This window comes from Lepidochelys kempii, chromosome 4 (genome assembly GCF_965140285.1).
Source record: "Lepidochelys kempii isolate rLepKem1 chromosome 4, rLepKem1.hap1, whole genome shotgun sequence".
NCBI classification, from domain to species: domain Eukaryota; kingdom Metazoa; phylum Chordata; order Testudines; family Cheloniidae; genus Lepidochelys; species Lepidochelys kempii.
In genome coordinates, this window is record NC_136383.1 from 38,014,106 (window position 1) to 38,033,568 (window position 19,463).

At 39.8% G+C, this 19,463-nt stretch overlaps 1 protein-coding gene across 1 annotated transcript in view; it reads left to right on the top strand.

Annotated features, from left to right (window-relative positions):
- SYNPO2 (synaptopodin 2) overlaps positions 1-18,799 on the top strand; it is a 129,511-nt gene extending 110,712 nt beyond the window's left edge. Inside the window, exon 5 of the mRNA XM_073340999.2 lies at positions 15,096-18,799. Coding sequence (XP_073197100.1) covers positions 15,096-15,668 — 573 coding nt within the window. The 3' untranslated portion in view covers positions 15,669-18,799. The remainder of the gene's footprint in view (positions 1-15,095) is intronic.
- Positions 18,800-19,463: the final 664 nt, after the last annotated feature.

Here is a 19,463-nt window from a genome sequence, read left to right on the forward strand (position 1 = left end):
AGGAGAGTGAGCTACAAGGAAAGGGTGGGCAGTGAAAACAGGAGAAGAGGAGAACCACCACCCAAGAAGGCTTCACCAATCTTTGTCGTTAGGTTGCTTTCGAGAAAAAGGAGCCCTAGGAAGTTATTCAGGAGGTTTATAATTTAATTTTAAAGCCCTTCAGTAGTTGATCGATCTCCAGCCTTTAGATTTGCTATGCCTGGCAATTTTTTTTATTCTTAGTTATGTCCATCACCAGCCATGATTTTTCTCATGTACTGTACATATAGCCTTCAAATGTATGGGAATCTCAGTGTTCTTTCCTAGCATGAATCAGTGGAGAAGATGTGAGGGGTTTTTTTTTAAAAAAAGACAGACTCCCGCAGTAGGGAGATGGGGAAAATACCAATGAAGCAATGGCACTGATTCCCATAAGAACTTTGGAAGATTTTCCCCTATACTGTTTCACGACTTTTATTGATATTACGTGACTTTGCATGGTATTTAATTTTTTAAAATTGATTCATTATGGAAAAACAGATTGCTCCAACATTGCCCTATAACTGGACATGATGCAACTGGCTTCGCTTACAGTCACACACCCGAGACTCTACTGATCACTTTTATAGTTAAACCTGGCAAGTGTAAGACTTCACTATTACAGCCTGGCAGCATGTTATCTTATAATGACTCTACTCAGCTCAAAATTGGAATTTTTATACAAAGAAGCAAACTGACAATAAGATCATCAAAAACAGTGGATTCAAAAGCTATGAATATATTCATTGCCAGCAGTTTTCTTGGGAAGATATATGACTGTTCTAACTTCATAGCCCACAACCACCACCTACTCCCTTGACAAAGTCAAAGGAAAGAGTTCGAGCCACTCAAGAGGTATGTTTGACAAGTGATATCCAGCTGAGCATTTATTGCAGGAAGCTTTTTGTTTTTTTCCCCAGCAAAATAATTAAAACTCACACAAGCCCCCCAAAGTTCAGTGAAATGTTATGTTGGAGGGAACTTTTCTAGCAGCAAACCTCCAGGCCCTTACCTACTTCACTGGAGCAATGCTAGTAATTACCAAACGGTGGTGCTATCATGATTCTAGGCAGATTCCCTGAGCAGCGAGGACAAGCCCCATACCAGTCAAGCCTTGTGTTTGTCTTCACTGTTCCTGGGGAAAAAAATCCCTTCTCTGCCCACACCAATGTTCATAATTCAGTTTGAAATTCAGTGTGGGCAGAACCTAAGGATAATCATACTGATCTTCACAGCCTTATAACACATTAGTAATAACTATGCATTGCCCTAGACTGAGGAGGCTCTACTCAGGGGAGAAAATACTTCTCTTAACCTGTGTTTGGGGATTTATTTTCTGGCACAAGGCTGATTGTTTAAGGCAATCAAATTAATATAGTAGCAGTAACTATTTTAAAGCTTGAGTTCTTGATTCCTGTTATACGGCTTGAGATAAGGAATTTTAAAAGGGAAGAGATCCTTCACATTGCTGGGTATACAAGGTAAATAAATTACAGGGCTGCTAGGTAATTACAGTTCAGATGTAAATGAGCAAGCTGTGGAAAAGAATTATTATTATTAATCTTTCTATCTACATAGCAGTCTGAAAAAGGTGGTACTGTAGGGGGCCCGTGGAAAAAATGGTATGTGATCTTGTAATTAAAGACTATCGTAGTGCATATGCACAAGGGGCCAACTTAAAGTGAGAACATAAGAACAGTCATACTGGGTTAGACCAATGGGTCCATCTAGCCCAGTATCCTGTCTTCCGATGCCAGATGCTTCAGAGGGAATGACCAGAACAGGTCAAGTGATCCATTCCCCGTCGCCCATTCCCAGCTTCTGACAAACAAAGGCTAGGGACACTTCAGAGCATGGTTTTGCATCCCTGCCCATCCTGACTAATAAGCCATTGGTGGACCTATCATCCATGAACTTATCCAGTTCTTTTTTGAACCCTGTTATAGTCTTGGCCTTCACAACATCCTCTGGCAAAGAGTTCCACAGGTTGACTGTGCGTTGTGTGAAGAAATACTTCCTTTTGTTAGTTTTAAACCTGCTGCCCATTAATTTCATTTGGTGACCCCTAGTTCTTGTGTTATGAGAAGGAGTAAATAACACTTCCTTATTTACCTTCTCCACACCACTCATGATTTTATAGACCTCTATCAGATCCCCCATTAGTCGTTTCTTTTCCAAGCTGAAAAGTCCCAGCCTTATTAATCACTCCTAACACGGAAGCAGTTTCATACTCCTAATCATTTTTGTTGCCCTTTTCTGTACCTTTTCCAATTCCACAGTATCTTTTTTGAGATACAGGCAACCAGATATGCATGCAGTATTCAAGATGTGGGCCATGGATTTATATAGAGGCAATATGATATTTTCTGTCTTATCTATCCCTTTCCTAATGATTCCCAACACTCTGTGACTATTGCTGCACATTGAGTGAATGTTTTCAGAGAACTATCCGTAATGATGCCAAGATCTCTTTCTTGAGTTGCAACAGCTAATTTAGACCCCATAATTGTATATGTACAGTTGGAATTCGGTTTTCCAATGTGTATTACTTTGCATTTATCCACACTGAATTTCAACTGCCATGTTATTGCCCATTCACCCAGTTTTATGAGATTCCTTTGTAAAGCTTCACAGTCAGCTTTGGACTTAACTATCTTGAGTAGTTCTGTATCATCTGCAAATTTTGCCCCTCACTCTCTACCCCTTTTTCCAGATCATTTATGAATATGTTGAGCAGTACTGGTCCCAGTAGAGACCCCTCAGGCACACCACTATTTACCTCTCTCTCTGCTGAAACCACTTATTCCTAATTTTTGTTTCCTATCTTTTAATCAGTTACTGATCCAGGGGAGCAATATCTTATCCCATGACAGCTTACTTTGCTTAAGAGCCTTTGGTAAAGCACCTTGTCAAAGGCTTTCTCAAAATCTAAGCATTCTTTATCCACTTGTTCACTCTAGTCCACATGTTTGTTGACCCCGTCGAAGAATTCTAGTAGATTGATGAGGCATGATTTCCCTTTGCAAGAACCATGTTGACTCTTCCCCAACAAATCGCATTCTTCACAGGCAACCTACATTCTGACATTTCCTAATTTTTGCGTGTTCAACTCTGTGACCTTAATAATGTTCTTTTAACACAGATTTTTGTGCAGGTAATTTTCTAGGTTTAAAAAAAAAAAAGCAAACTGAAAAATTCCTTCACGTGGTATTATATTGACACCCACACGCGTCATCATCACAGTTGGAACATTAGATCCACCACTCAGACCTCTGCCACTTGAGCTAATGGAGTAACTGACAACAGTAGTAGATTGTCATTCTCTATGTGGACCAGCAACAGAAGGGAATGAGACACTTTGCCAGTGGGTTTCACCATAGAGGAATGGTGAGACTCAGAGTCAGACATCATGGGTTCCATTCCAGGTCTGGAGGGGAGTGTGTTCCAGTGGCACAGACTCTTCTGCCCTCTCTCCACCAAGTGTGACTTCTACTCCAGCTTGTCCCAGTCTTTTCTTTTCCCCATGCCTGGCTCATCATCCCAGTCCCATTCTCCCCACCTATCTAGTCCCAGTCTCCCCCTCAGAGTCGCAATATCCTCACCCAGCTAGTCCCAGTTCCCACCCTTCTGAGCTCAGTCTCCTTCCACCCTACTGGCTCTGCCCCCATTCCCATTTCCCTCCATGGCTTGCAATCTCCTTACCCAGCCAGTCCCAGTCTTTTCCCACCTCCTTCTCCCAGTCCCAGTGTCCCTCTTCCCCAAGGCACCTTGTCTCAACTTCTTTCCCCAACCCCTGTTGGTCCAGCTCTTGTCTCGTCTTCATTTGAATCAGGCAGTTTCCACCTCCCCACTGCCTTGGTCCAGGTCATTGAGAGCACAGGGAGAGAATCTCCTTGTTCTTAGTTTAGGTGCCTAGAGCTGGACCTAGCATGACACTCAGCAGCCCAGTTGCAGGGAAAACTCTGCTCTGCCCCAGATAGACTCTTCCTGGATTTTAGCAGCTAAATTTCCTAAAGTCTGTACTGAAAATGTGCGCTCTACAATTTTTCAAAGGCTTATATCTTGGCCAAATTTTAGCATATTTTCCAGGGTATGGCAAATGCGCATCCATGACACAAAGGCCACTTCCTGCCACATTTCAAATTCCTGCTCCAAAGCATGGGGGCACTAGAGCTTTTTAAATAACAGATCACCAGAAAATGTTATAATGAGCAAAACAATGTCTTTTCCCCAAAGCTCATTCTCTAAAACAGCTGAACTATTTTGACTAAAATCTTCCAAAAGAAATCAGTCTGAGGCAGACCACACATGAAAATGTTCAGCTAAAATGGTTACATACTGGCAAAGTTATAAGCAACTGAAAACAAGGTCTTTATAGTGGAAAGTGCTGGACAACATTACAGTAGATGGAACTACCAGCCCTGCCTAGAATATACTGTGTGTTTTGTATTTATGTTTTGCACTTTGGGACAGAGTCATTTACTCAGCAGCTTTATTTTTGTATTCATTTAAGATTGCTTCATTGTCCATACAACACAGGGGAGACAGAAACTACTATTTTAGATCCATGTTTGTTTTAAAAAGACATGTGCACTCTGGGGGGCAGGGGCAATCCTATTTCACTTTCCATGGCAGGATAGAGAATGTGTGTGTGTGTGTGGGGAGGCAGTGGTTCATAGCAGGTGATCAGAGAAGGATCACAGCTGTATGCATCTGTAGCCTACACAAATTTCTATGGTGTATGCACACTCCTGACTTTTCCCCTGTACACACCAACTTTGTACCATGGAGTGTAAGGACAATATATGGATGTGGTATGAACTGAGTGCAAGGATGGCACTGGGGAATCCTCTTTACCCCCCAAATCCAGCCACAACAGCCATTTGGAGCAAAAATAATGACTCTTCTTCAGTCACCAGAGTAACCAGTGATAAGTACCTGGGACAGCTGGTGGTTAGCCTTCTGCCAGACACAGCTCTTTATTTTTGGTCAGTACAGGATTTGGCCTTTAAGTGGAGCTCACACAGCTTAAATCATTAATAGTTTTCTAGCCAGAACATAAACCACCCAGACTCATAAACTGCACCTATTTTGAAATGCTCTTTGGTTTCTTATCCTAGTTAACCAGAACTTATACATGCACACTGAACATGCTACTGTTAAACTCCAATAGGTGGCAGCAAATGCTCTTTCCTCTGGGAAATATGCCATGTCCACTCCTCTGTTTAATTGAAAATAGGGATTTCTGTGAGCCAAAAGAATCTCCAGTCCCTTGCATATTACAGATAAAACTTTATTGTGTTTTTACAATCAGATCTGATGTGAAAGTTATGTGATAAACCAAAGCAACCATTTTCCTTTGCTTAAAGAATACTGAGCTAAGTCAATATCTGACTTGTCTGTGGTTAGCAGTAGAGATGTGCATAGAAAGGGAATTCCATTTTGCAGAGGATTTAGATATTTTGAAACTTGGGTTCCTTTGGATTTGGAATGAAAACCAAAAATTTTGAAATTCTCTATAAATGGGAATGCCCTGAGCTCCAGTGCAGCCTGTGTGGTGAGCTTCTCTAGAACCATGGAGCCTGGAAACCTTGGTTCGGGGCAGTCAAATCAAGCCCCTCTCCCCCCACCTTCCCAATGGTTGCATTTATAGCTTGAAATTTTTATTACTGTGCAATGTAAAATGCCCCTGAAATGGGTGACGCCACTTTGGGCCTTTAAAAGCTGGAAAAGCGGCACATCCTTTGCAGTGGCACAACCTCCCCCCTTTCCTCCCTCCTTCTTTTCTCCTTCTTCTGCAATACTGGTACTCTGCATATATTCCAGCTGGAGGCCAATGTTAGTTCAGGATTGAACATGCCTTTGACATGGAATTATGGACTGGGGCAAAATTTTCAAAATCCCAAAGTGACATAGAAGCCTAAAACTCCCTTTTTCAAAAGTGACTTGAGCAGTTAGGAGCCCAAGTCCCATTGACTTTCTCTGAGAACGATGTAGGCTCTTAAGGACTAGATTCACAAAAGGACTTAGACACCTAACTGCCTCTTTAGGTGTCTGAATCCAGCAATAAGGCACCATTAACACTGACAAAACCACAAAGCTACCACCTAACCCTATATGCACATCAGTTTCCACTAGTGAGCTTGAACAAGCTGCCTAAATCCTGATGCCACTGAGCTGCTTGGCATCCTGGGTCACGCCTCACCGCCAGTGGGATTCTCAAACCAGACAATTGCATGCCTATCTTGCCTGCAGGGCCCAATCCAGTAGGCATGCTCTGAGTACACCTAACTCAAACAAAACAAAGGACAGCCAGGGCGAGCACGTGCACCCCACATTATAGCCAACAGCCCAGTTGGCTCCTTATTTGGCCATCCTTATTTGGAGGATGGCCTTGTACACAGGTCTCCCAGGACAGTTTCCTAAACACCCAGGATATGGGGTATTCTGGGATAGGGCACTCTCAGTCTCTCCTGTTGAAGTGGTTCCACTTTGTATAAATAATTAACTCTCCACCAAAGCAGGGATTTGACCCTGACTCTCCCTCATCTCAGCTGAATGCCCTAACTACTGGTCTATTGAGTCAATCTCTTGCTTTTTCCTCTCTCTCTGTCTCTGGCCCAATGAATATTTAATTATTTATACAACATGGAATAACTTCAACAGGGGACATAACTGGGGGTGTAAAAGCACTTTTCTGACATGTGGGAGAATCTGGATTCATGTCTCTGAATTTCAACTCCAAATCAGGCAGAGCAGGGATTTGGAAACAAGTCTCCCACATCTCAGGACAGTGCTAAGCACTGAACTATGAGTTACAGTGGGTGGGGAATCTCCGTCTCTCTGATTCCAGGAGAGGGTTTATGGATGAGAATCCCAAGTGGAGATGGACTCCTCCCTGCCTGGCTTGCTGGCTTCTGAGAATTCCTTACTTAGGCACCTTGTTCTCCCCCTACACTAAAATTGGAGCTCGGATGCCTAATTCATACCTAATAAATAATGCTTAGCTCCATATTATGGTGTTTCCAAATTACTTGTGTCTATTTCACAAATCATATAGACATAGACACACATTTTCTATGTATATACACACACACACACACACAAATAATAATTGTGTGTGCATTGATTCACCTCTATATACCTAATTCAGTAAATTACTTTTGGGAATAATGCTACCTTTGCTTTAGTGTATAGGAATATACACTTCAAATATATTAAAGATATGTATATGGTAAAATAAATGTTTGCTTTATTGAACACATTTATAAATACTTTTCTTTTTTAAATGTTAATGTAACAAGCCTTTCAACTGTTCTCGTGTATGTTGGAGAAGCCAATTGCAGCTCTAGGGATTCCCTATGATTCTGGTAGACAACTTATTTGTCTTTCATCCTCCTCTTATCTAAAAACCATTGCCTCCATTCAGTAACTATTGTAGGGCAGTGGTATTCTTTCCTGAAGAGCTTCAACCAGACTAATGGAAAAGCACAGAATAATCACAGAGTGACATTCTGACTTGTCATGATGTTGCAACATCACACACAACATCATGATGTTCTTTCATCACACGAAGACGAAAACATTGCAACAGGATATCCCCAAGGTATTGTGATTATTTTGTAGCTTTCTGCTGCTTCATTTGATGCCATATCTCTTCTCTTTCCATGCTCCCTTTCTGGCTGGTGGAAGGGAAAGCTAAAAGGGAGTTTTTTCTCGATCTCCCTTCTTCTAAATTTATTTAATGCTTCAGGGAAAGGAAGAGATTGCTAATTCCTCTCTGTTTGCCTGTTACTTTCCCCACTGCTTCATGTGTCATCTCTGTTTTGTATATTCTACGTAAGGCCAGCTACATTCCAAGCCATGGCATAATAAAAACTGCTTGATGGATCTTGAAGGACAGAATATGGATTGAGAACAAGAGGTTGAGTATCACTGTGCTGTTAACACTGTCTGGTAAATGAATTGTGAGTGAATTCTAGTGACTAAAGATTGGCATGAGCCATGAGTTTGTGTGGTTAAGTCCAGAGTTCTGAATAGCCCATTACTGATAGGAGTCAGTCATGCATTTAAAATCTGGATTTTGATCCAATTTCAGGAATGCTTAGGTCCAGCGTTTTGGTTCAGGCCCATCTCTTCTAGTGACAAAGTAGTAATTCTAATGACAACAATATAAAATTAACGTATCATCTCCCAGTCTTTACCTGTGAAAAAATAGGAGATATGCTTGTGTTTTTAGCATAAACTACACATTCCTGAAAATCCTTAAAGGTCTGTTTTTTGAAGTGTGTAAAAAGATGGAGCACTTTTCGGCAATGAAGCCTAGGGAGTATGCAATTCCAGAACAGCGTGGAAGCAGACAAAATAGAAGTATTCTTACTAAGAAACTGAGAAAGTGACTGCAAAATTATTACCTGATTTTATGTAATTATACACACACACACACACACACACAGAGGTATGCAGATTGCTAGTGGATAATGGTCTTCATTACAACAGCCACCACCATAATTGGCACCAATTGGAAGACTCGTTGGAAGTCTCAGCTGGGAGGCCAAGGACTTAGTGGGTAGGTGAACGTGAGGTAAGGATGGAGGCATATTGGCAGGGCACAGTGGATAATCTTGTACTGTTACTGCCTGTGCTGTATTACTTCTATGGATATAGAGAGGAATTCAGGGCCTGATTCTAGTGTTACACCAGTGCAAATTGAATCAATGGGGTTACACTGATATAAAGTTCACATGACAGAATCAGGCCCTCAGAACCTTGTCAGCTCAGCAAACAATATATTCATTTAAAACTCCATAGTAAAACAAAGTTGAAAAATTGTTAAAAAGAGACTTCTTTCCTTCCCTAGTACAGTAGTGACAGTAGAATCAAACACCACCATCCCCCAAAAACAAATGGAAAAACCCTCATTGATTTAAATGGGTTTCTGACTTGGCCCCAAGAAGAAAATAACTATTTCATTTTGTTTTATGGTTTTCTCTGTAAAACTGCAAAAACTTGCACAAATACTATTGCAAATCCAGTCCATGAAGTTACATTTCTTATCAGACATATGAAGCATAAAGATAAAATACCATATTGCATAATATCGACTTAGTACAGTATAGCCAATACAACTTTAGACCCTTACCCTGCAAAGACCTATGCACATGTTTAACTTTACAGAATGCAAGTAGTCCCATTGAATTCAATGGGACTACTCACTGTGCATGAAATTAAGCATGTGTACAAGTCTTTTTATGGTCAGGACCCTAGAGCCAAGTTGTGTTCTGCTACATCAGTGAAAAGGTACAGTATCTCCACTGAAATCATTGGAGGTACTAGGAGTAACGGCCTAAAATGGAATTTCTGTGTAGTTATTCATTACACCTTTATGAATAGCTAAACTAATCACTGCATCATACATTTAGTTCAGATAGCAATGTACACTAAAGAAGTAAAACAGGTTTTGCCACATATTGTAAATTGTGGCCAGGAACACAAATTAATTTCCTATTTAAATGTCTGTACATTTTGAATTATGATGAATTACATTGTAATTGACAATTTTCCTCTTAGGGTCAATTCTTGAGATCCTTTCTCAGGTTTTACTCAATCCTTATTCAGTTCAGTTCTAATCTCACTGAAACTAGGCTTTGTTTGGATAAGGAGAGTAAAAACCATGTACTGACTTCATGCTTTGACCGCCAGTATTTATTTTTCTAATTTATGAGTCCAGCCTTACTGATCTATTTTGGGCCTGATTTCTCTCACACAGTTGCACCTATTTTATACAAACTGACTTCAATAGAGCTATTCCTGATTTGCACCAGTATAAGAAAGCACACAGTCAGGCCCATTAATTTTAAAAAGCCCAAGAAATTAAAAAAAAAATAATAGTAGCAAGAACAGAGGGAATGAAACAGAATTATTTTCTGTTTTTACTAGAAGGTGGCTGCTATTTCTGTTCAGAAAAATTTCTGGTCCAGTATAACTGAGGTACCCTGTAGTCAAAGATATTTTCCTCTTCTGGGAACATGAGCTTGGCTCTCAAATTTCTGCTCTACCTAACTTCAACAGAATCACCACCAGTCTCTCACTGAACACCATAGAGAATTCAGTCAGCAACTTCTGTCAGAGCCTCTCTCCGCAACAACTATAGGCACATTACTTTAGGATTGCAGTTAGTCCAAGACACAAGGTAATGATGGTAGTGCCTTTCTCCACACTGGAGAACCAGACAGACAAATCCAAGGTTCAGGAGTGTGGTGGAGTGTGTTCTGAGGTAAGTACCCACCTAGACAGTGGCAGGATCATTTCCAACCTCCTAGCTATGTCCCAAAATAGTGGAATTCCATAAGCCTCTCACCAAGAAGGGCAAATTTGTTCTTGCTTATTTCAGCCTCTTTCCAAAGAATACGTCCTGGAAAAATCCTTCCCCTCAGGATCCAGAAAAGCATACTTCCGTTAAAGAGATTTAAACTTACATGGAAATGACCGGGGGAGAGGGGGAACCTTGGCTCCTCCTCCAAGGAAGGAGAGGTTACTATATCTGTCTCCTGAGTAGATCAAGAGGAATGCCATTCTCACATACATTTTAATCTTGAGGAGCCAAATGACTTCATCAGGAAGTTGTCTAAACTTAAGTAATTGCTAATGTTAGCTCAGGGAAAGTATTAAGAATTCAAGCAGTCCAGGAAAGCCAAAACAGGCCTGAATATGCTACTAGAACTCCATTTTTTGTGTGTGAATCAGCTAGAGTTGGCAAACTCATTGTGTTGTGTTTAGTCACGTGACAATTATTCTGGGTTTGATCTTGGACTGGGAATTTCCTTCTCTATGAGGCAAAGTGATTTGTTCCTCACCATCATGAGAGAATTAATCGTTGAATAGTCTCAGTAATGCAGATCATGTACCTGATCCAGGATAAAACTCTCAACAGGAGATTTCTGGTATTGCACTGGGACAAGAGACACCATTCTATAGATTACCCGATCCTTCTTTCCAGCACCTCCAGGGTATCTCTCAAGTGGTGGCTACTCATACAGTATGTAGAATGGAGCATGAATCCAATTGGCTAATGACAAACCCATATATGTTAGTCTAACAAATAGAAAATAATGAAAGATGCAAATACTATTTTGGGTAAATGGACAAGAAATGAAAATAAAAGATAAATATCAGCATCTGTTTTGGGAAGCTGTACTGGTTCAGAGGTAGAAAAGAATCTCACCTATCAACCTTGAAGGTGATTCATTTGTCCAATGCTTTCCAGCACCAGTAGTGGCTCAGTCACTCCACTGTACCTGGGGGCATGGAAATTGTATTCCTAAATATTCCAGATGATGGATTCCCCAGTGAGAACCAATCATGGACCTTTTCATCTCACAGGGGATTCACTGGGCAATCCCTTACTCCAGTAGATACAAGGACAGAAAAGCTTAAGTACTTGATATGTTCTCCCTCTCAGGGTTAAGGATGACATTACCTGCATTCCTACCCAGTCATTTTATCCCCCAAAGTCTCACAAAAGGGGGAGGGGGGAGAACTAAGTTCAAGCAATCTATCTATCTATCTAACTAACTATCACTAACTTTGCAAAGGATGATCAGATGCATCATTCTTGAGGCACAATGGATAAACCCATCCTTTCTTCCCATTTACCAATCTGGACCTCTTCCCCCAATGTCTAATATTACTCCCAAATCCAGAGACACGCTTCCAAAAGGTTTGTCATCTGAAGGGCAGAACTGCAAGACAATATGAATAATATGCTCATTTGTGAGCAAAATCCTCCATGTCTAAGGCATATTAAATTACTTGGAATATTTTTTCAAATAGTGCAAGCCAAAGAATGTCATTACATCCCAGTTCTCAGTAGCATAGATTCTCCTTTTTCTGCGACAACTCTTAAAAAGATAAATGTATGCTTTGGGAGCCATTAGAGGGTCTGTGACTGGAAAGAATTTTGGTTACCACCCCTTGATCATGAGGTTCTTCTTAGTTATGAACAAATTAAGCCCTTGAGTTGGTAAAGCATGGTTTTTCTGGGACCTAAATCTGGTTGTCAAAGCCATGTGCTATTCTCCTTTTGAACTCCTATCTACAATATCCCTAGAAATTCTCTTCTACAAGGTTACTTTCAGCTGTCTTCTATCAGTTCCCCTTCCTCACCCTATACCATGATAAAGCTGTCCTCAGAAGGGTTTCCAGTATCCTAACTGAGGTAATGTTTGATTTTCCAACAATTTTTTCTTCCTATTCTGATACTCCCCCTCTTAAAAAAAAATTTTACCCTAATCCAACATGCTCTAGGCCATTAAATTTTATCTACTCTGCATCTCTGAAGGCCTCATCTTCATGTCATGGAATGGGGACACTTGTTAGATGGATTATTGAATGTATTTCATTGGCCTATCAATTTCTATTGGATAGGATTTTTTATTATTATTATTTTTTTAAGATTAAGTCCCACTCTACCAGGGCTGGGCAGAACAAGAAGGTACCTCTGCAGTCAAAACCATGACAGCAGCAACTTGGAAGGCTCTAGAGACCTTCTCCAAACATGACAGACAAGCATAGCATCTTCAGCTAATACTGCCTTTGAATGTCAGATCCTTATGACAGCAATTCTCTGAATAGTATACTTCCCATCCCCTACTTATCTCTGGGATCCTACATGGTCTGATGGACTTAGAACTCTTCTGTCTAAACTGGAAGCTCCATTGAACAGAAAGGGAAATTTTCCTTAACTGTAAAATGGTTTTCTGTTCATCAGAGACAATAATCTGGAACTCTCTGATGACCTGCTAATTCAGATGGGAACTCCCCCCTGCCACCTTTACAATCTTATCTTGTAAACAGTGTCACTGTTCAGGTTGTCAGAGTAATTTATTTAATAGAAATTGTGTCTCAGATTGCACCGAATTCTTTATAAGTTCACAACCTTTTAAAATTTCTTTTCTTGCCAAGTGGTTAAATGAAGCATATGAACTTTACTTGCCAAGAAAGCAATTGACTGTGCTACCAACTGAGGAGAGCATTTGTAGTAGCTAGAAGGTGGGTGGAGGGGAATCCTTAATTCTGATTGGAGGACACACATGGGCCAATCTGGCCACAGAGAACACCTATCTATCTGCATTGTGATCGCTACTGAACAGAAAGCCATTTACAGGTACTGCCCTTTCATGATATGAAGATCCGGAAGAACTCCAACTCACTGTTAATGGTATGATCATTTAATCCATAGGCAAAATAACTATATTCTCCTGTGTTTCTGTAGGGTAAGAAAGAATAATTTTTCCTTTTCTATTTAAAGTGTACATTTTGAGTGCCAAGCTGAGTCTTATCCAGGTAAAAGTTAGTTTGTTTGGTGACTCATACATCAATGTGCACCCTTATAGGTTAAAAGTTAATTGAACTCAAGTGTACAAAGTACAGTCCTTTTCTCAAGATGGAAAATTGCCATTTGTTATGGGAGGGCGTTAATAAGTGTGTGGCATTTCTTTCTGATGTTGGGGATAGCTGGTGATTAGCTCAAATGGGCAAGGAGGAGGATTGTCTTCTTGTAAAACAGAACACTATGAAACCTTTGCTATGTCACTGATGGCCTAGGTTTTAATAGGTAGTGACTGAACAAACATATTGTAATCAATAAAAACTGCAGATGCTCAGGAACTTTGAAAATTGAGCCATTCCTGTCTCAGTTTCCACATCTCTGAAATGGATCTAATAATATGATATATAGGTCATTAAATTTTGCTGAGTGCATATAGATCCTCTGATGGAAGGGCCTAGAAAAAAAGTGAAGTATGGCATTAACAATATTGAATACTAAACAAAATCATTAATGGATAAATCTTCACTGTGCATGATTCAGGCTCTTGTTGACTTCAGGAGGCTTAGTTTAGGTTAAGCCCCTGGTCTTTGAAAGTTATATAGGAAAGGTAATTCAGGCCACTGTTTTCAGGATAGACATTTAGCAAAGCCCTTGGCCACTTATAGCCAGATCCTCAAAGGTATTCAGGATCCTAATTCCCATTGAAATCAATGGGAGTTCTGCTCCTAAATACCTTTGAGGATCTGGACCTTAATGCCTGATTTCAAACAAAGTATGGGAATTAAAGGCTGTTCCCAGACTTCAGGGTATGAATCAGAGGATGTAGCCAGTTAAGTAGTCTCTGTCCATATTGTTCTTCCTAATTTAGGAACCATGTGATTTGTCTGATGCAGAGTGCACATTTGGCATGCGTGCAAAAATGGGGTACTTGTACTGTATATTGCTGAATGAAGACTGCTGAGGACAAAACCCTTCTCGTGAACAGATTTTTTGTTTGAAAGTGCTGCATTACTAAGAAGATTAGGATTTGTGGAATATGAATGGATTTCTCCTAAAAATGGGTCAGAGTGTTCTGAAATTTTTAGGGCACTGTCATTTAAAAGGAGCAAGGTTAAGTAATGTCCTACAATGGTATTAGGCAAATTATTGCATTGGCATTTTTAGTTTTTTTCATTCATTTTTGTCCCCTTGCCACCCAGGATAAATTTAATAATTTCAGTGGAAAAGAGCTCCTTAATATAGAATGGATAAAATACACTCTTGACTAGATCTATTGGACAGAGCCAATTACCAAGTAAGTAAGTTTATGCCTGCATCCTGTAGATATAGTCAGACTGGTAAGAGCAGTTTCCCACCCATCTCCTTTTCCACCTATTGGGGAGGACAGGGCATATTAGCAGGGTAGAGGAGGTGGAGGGAAGCTTGCAGTGTTGCTATCCGTACTGTACCTGTTCATTAATAGAAGACTTCTTCAGGTCTGTCAATCTGGTGTCTTTCCCAAACACTTGAATTCTCTCTCTCTCTCTCTCTCTCTCACACACACACACAGCTACATGTAGGGTGACGTGTTTTTAGAGAGCTGTTCCTTATGCTGCCGGCAAGTTCTTGTACTCTCTCATATACTAACATGCTAAACTGTATGCCAATAGCCCAACAATAATTCGCTTCAGTTTGGAAATGAAGGAAAAGGGCTTCTGTCATTGATATTCAATTATTGTGGTTATATTTGAGGTTTTGTTGTTCTTAGGAAAGAGGCAGTGGCTGCTCATTATCACTTCCTGAGAGGCCTTCTTCACTCACCTCTCGAGCCATGTCCCTCGCTTCACCTGTGATGTTCCAACCTGGCCCTGGTTACTTCAGCAAACCAGCAGCAGCAGCTGACAAGCCTGGCAAGAGATTGACTCCCTGGGAAGCAGCAGCCAAGTCCCCTCTTGGCCTAGTGGATGATGCTTTTGGCCCCCAAAACATTCAAGAATCCATTGTTACTAATGTAGTATCAGCTGCTCGCAGGAAAACACTCCCTGAGCCACCGGATGATTGGAAACAAAGGGTTTCCTGTGTGCCTCCAGGCCCAGGTGTTCATGCTAGCTTTGCATCATTTGGAACGAGGCAGTCTGGTATCACATCCCCACCAAAGAGCAGCATGTCTGCCCCCAACTCCACTTTTCAGCGTGGCTCTCGGCTTCAGTATGCATATTATGGTCAGCGATCCCGAACAGATCCTGACATGATGTCCATGGATTCCAGGTCCGACTACTGCCTGTCAATGGCCAACTCAAACTACAATCCACATCCAAGGGGATGGAAGCAACAAACATGAAAGACAGAAGAACCTGGCATATTTCCTTCCTGCCAGCTTCACCAGCCTTAGATCACAGTTGGAGGAGTAAAGTGACCTGTCTGAATAGCTTCTTGCTGGCTGACAGTTTCTGAACTGAAAGAATGAGGAAGTTTTGTAGAAGGGTGCAGTTTTCATGATATTTCAGGGGTTTCAGTTCTAGACTAGATTCCATTTTATTCCCAGGCGACAGGTTTTTTGTTTGTTTTTAAAAAGGTCAAATTTGTGTAGGTGGGATAATCAATGTGCTTCTGACAAAGCACATGTAGAAGCTTTAATTGGACAGAATACAAAAACATTTACAGATGAGTTAATGAAATTTCCAAAGAATGAAAAAGCTTTTTAAAATGAAATTTTCTGGTGGGATCTGTAGTATTTCTGGGTATATTTGATATCTGAATTTTAGGACACAGACATAGCCAGACTTCAGAAGGTTATTTTTCCAATGGAATTCCAAACTTTGGAAAGGTTTACTCAGCATATTGATCATATAATTTCTCTGTAGAATTTTTTTGTAAAAAGGGATTCTTGCAAAGTAAATCTTAGTTTTACTATGATAAACATACAATACTTCTATAGTCATTTTACCTGAAGCTCTGGTACACATTAACATATGTTAATATGTAATCATGCAGTTCAGAGGGATTTCAAGGAAGTTAGGGGGGTAACTCTCCATTTTAAGCTTTGGCTGTTGTAATTACCCACCCTAGTTTGAAAACAGCAGGAAAGAGAGTGATGTTATGATGAACTACTGATATGATAGTTGAATAACAAAATGAATCGGAGAAGTATTTAATATAGTCAGGTTAAATTTAAATTGGGTTGCAAGTGACCACTGTAATAAACAATCAAACAAATACATGTCAGTCATGTGGGGGTGTTGGATAACAACTACGTTTATTTCTTTGTGAAATGTTTAACTTTCTGAACATTTAGTGCAGCAGATTCTGCTACTAGTAGTTGAATACTTGAAAGGCTTTAGATTTGTAGTCTCATTTTGGAAGACCAAAATAGGTTATATAGCAAGGACAATTCATGTTATGTGCAGGAGGTATGCGGAATATGGTTTATGATAAGTGTTACATGGTCTGAGTCTAGTTAAGGCAACACATATTTGGAGCGTTCTTAGAGTGTTAAAAAGGTCTTGATGGAGTTGGAGAGATGGTAAAAAATTTTGTTACTGCTCGTACATATCTTACATTTACAGTTCATTTAGTTAATAGCAACATATGTGGCTAAGCTATATACTACAAGCTTACTGGGTAGTTTAGATAGTGTTCGGTGTTAAATGAATACCCAGTTTTACAGAGCACACTGCACCATCCTCAGTTGTTGGACATTCTTCAAATATCTATCAAGCACGGCCACTTGAAAATATTGCTGAAATATAGTTGAATAGCTGTACTTAAACCATATTATAGGTGTAAGCAGAGCAATTTGAAAAGAAAATTAAAATTCACATGCATAATAAGAAAGCGTACACAGAAACCAGGTTATAAACCAATGTAATATTTTTTCTGCAAGAGGCTGACTTCTTATCTGGTTTCTGTTTTGAGTTGTATCCTTTATGTTGTTATACTGGGAACAGAATTAAGCAATGTTCAGAAAAATAATAATTTGGCCAAATGCAACTTTAGGGGAAAAAAGCATTTCACTTTTCAGAATCTGGAAAATAGCTTTTTATTTCCTTTGAAAATAATATCATGCATCCTAATGAAGTATGGAAATGCATGGTTAGAAATAAAACACCTACACCACATTTCCAAAAATGCCCATATTTTAAAATATTACAAATGTTATGAAACAAAAATTATACTAAATGAGGGCCCAGTGCTGCAAACATTTACTGTAAACTCACTTGCTGTAAACTTACTCATGTGCCTAAGTGTTTGCAGGATCGAACCCTAAAAATGGAACAATCCCTATTATATATATATATATATATAAGGCCCAGAATACTTCCAGATGGATGGTTAGAAGAATACCTATAATTTTTATACACAACTTTTCATCACTATCCTATTCAGGGCAGGGGCTTTTACACTTAAACTGATTCATCTCCCACTAAAGTCAGTAGAAAGACTCCCATTGACTCCAGCAGGAGCTGGATCAGGTATTTAGTAGCACCAATTCTGTGGCCATTACTCAGGAAAATGTCCATGGAATCAATGTCAAATGTAATGAGCCTGAGTAAAGGCTGCAGGATGAGCTGCAGTACTGCCCCTCCACACATCACCCTGTATAGACAGGAAGCTGTGTGTTACGTAGCTGTCTCTTTGGCTGCTTTAAACTAGGGTAAGTCAATTCCACCTAAATGAAACCTAGAAGGTAGCCATAAGCATTAGGATTTTGAAGGGGGGTGGGGGGGTAGAAACCGGTTTGTAAATACACCAAGTCTAAAGAGAACGTAAATCTATCACTGTGTTATACTGACAAATAGGAATGCTCTTTTCCAGAGGATAACTGAGGTTCACACACTGCTCTTATTCATTTCAATGGAATTTTTGTCATTAACTTCAATCGCCACAATATCAGGCCTCAGATACTAATATTACAGTGCATACAGACCTTTCTGAAGCATCACTCTGCACCTTTCATTCTTCTTTCTCTCCCTCATCCCATCTCTGGCAAAAATATTTTTCACCCAAAATCGTGTGATTGTGTTGTGTGTCAGCTCTGAATATTCATTTAAAGTGTTTCTTACATTTTATTGTTTGTGAATGCACAGATCTACTCAGTTAACGTGAGGAAAATACTCCCCCCCCCCCGATATCTTAGATGACTACTATTTACATTAGAACTGACTTTTAAACTTCAGAGTTGTCTTTGTTAATATGCAAAGAATTTGAATATGCAAATGTAACCAAGAGTTTAGTTTCTGTAGTTATACTAGAATATAGATATTCACATTTCTTGTTCATAATTAGTTTTCATTTTAGTTAGCTGTATTACAATTAAATATCTAGTCACATGACATTTTTGCATTGTAGGAAAAGTCTATGCTAGCCTTATAAATGGATTTTCACTTCTACATACTGTTTGTTCACTACAAAGGACACTTTATTTGAAGAGAGCATGCCAGAGATGTAAATTGTATCATTTAATAAAGTGATTTCACCAATCAGATGAAAGGCAATGTTGCTTTCTCCCTATTCATGTTAGTTTTGAAATAATCTAATAATTTAAAAATGAATAAGAGCAAAACAAAGTTTAATGCTTATTCTGCACCATTTTTAGATTCACTGAATTTACCAGTCTGCAACCCCACAGCTGGTCTGAGCTTCTAGAAGCTTAAGTCATTATCAGATCAAATGACAGTATGTCAAAGTAAGTAGAATTTCATCTTCACACTGAGTAAGCGGAGGAAATTGTCATTTTACATGTGTTTTTCTCAGGGCAGTTTGCAACATTTTAATTCTTACCTCTCAGCATGGTTCCCCTTTGAAGCTTGACACTGATCTGCCTCCCTCCAGAATTATTTGTCTATCACCGTTGCATGTAAACACCTTGTTAGTTACTATGGGGTTCTTCAGAAGAACTGGATTATTGGGGTTTTATTTTTTTAAACAAAAAGTTGCTGTTTTCGCAACCTGTCCCTCTGTAGCTATTTCTTTTGAACTCACTGCTAACTCTGTCACACATCCCAGGTCAGTAGCTGCTCATCAATCTGAAGAAAGTGTTTACAGTCTGGCCCATAAAAAGCCAAATCCTGCTTCCTCCATTTATGTGACTAGTCCCAATGAAGTCAATAGCACCTTTTACATTAGTAAGGCAGGT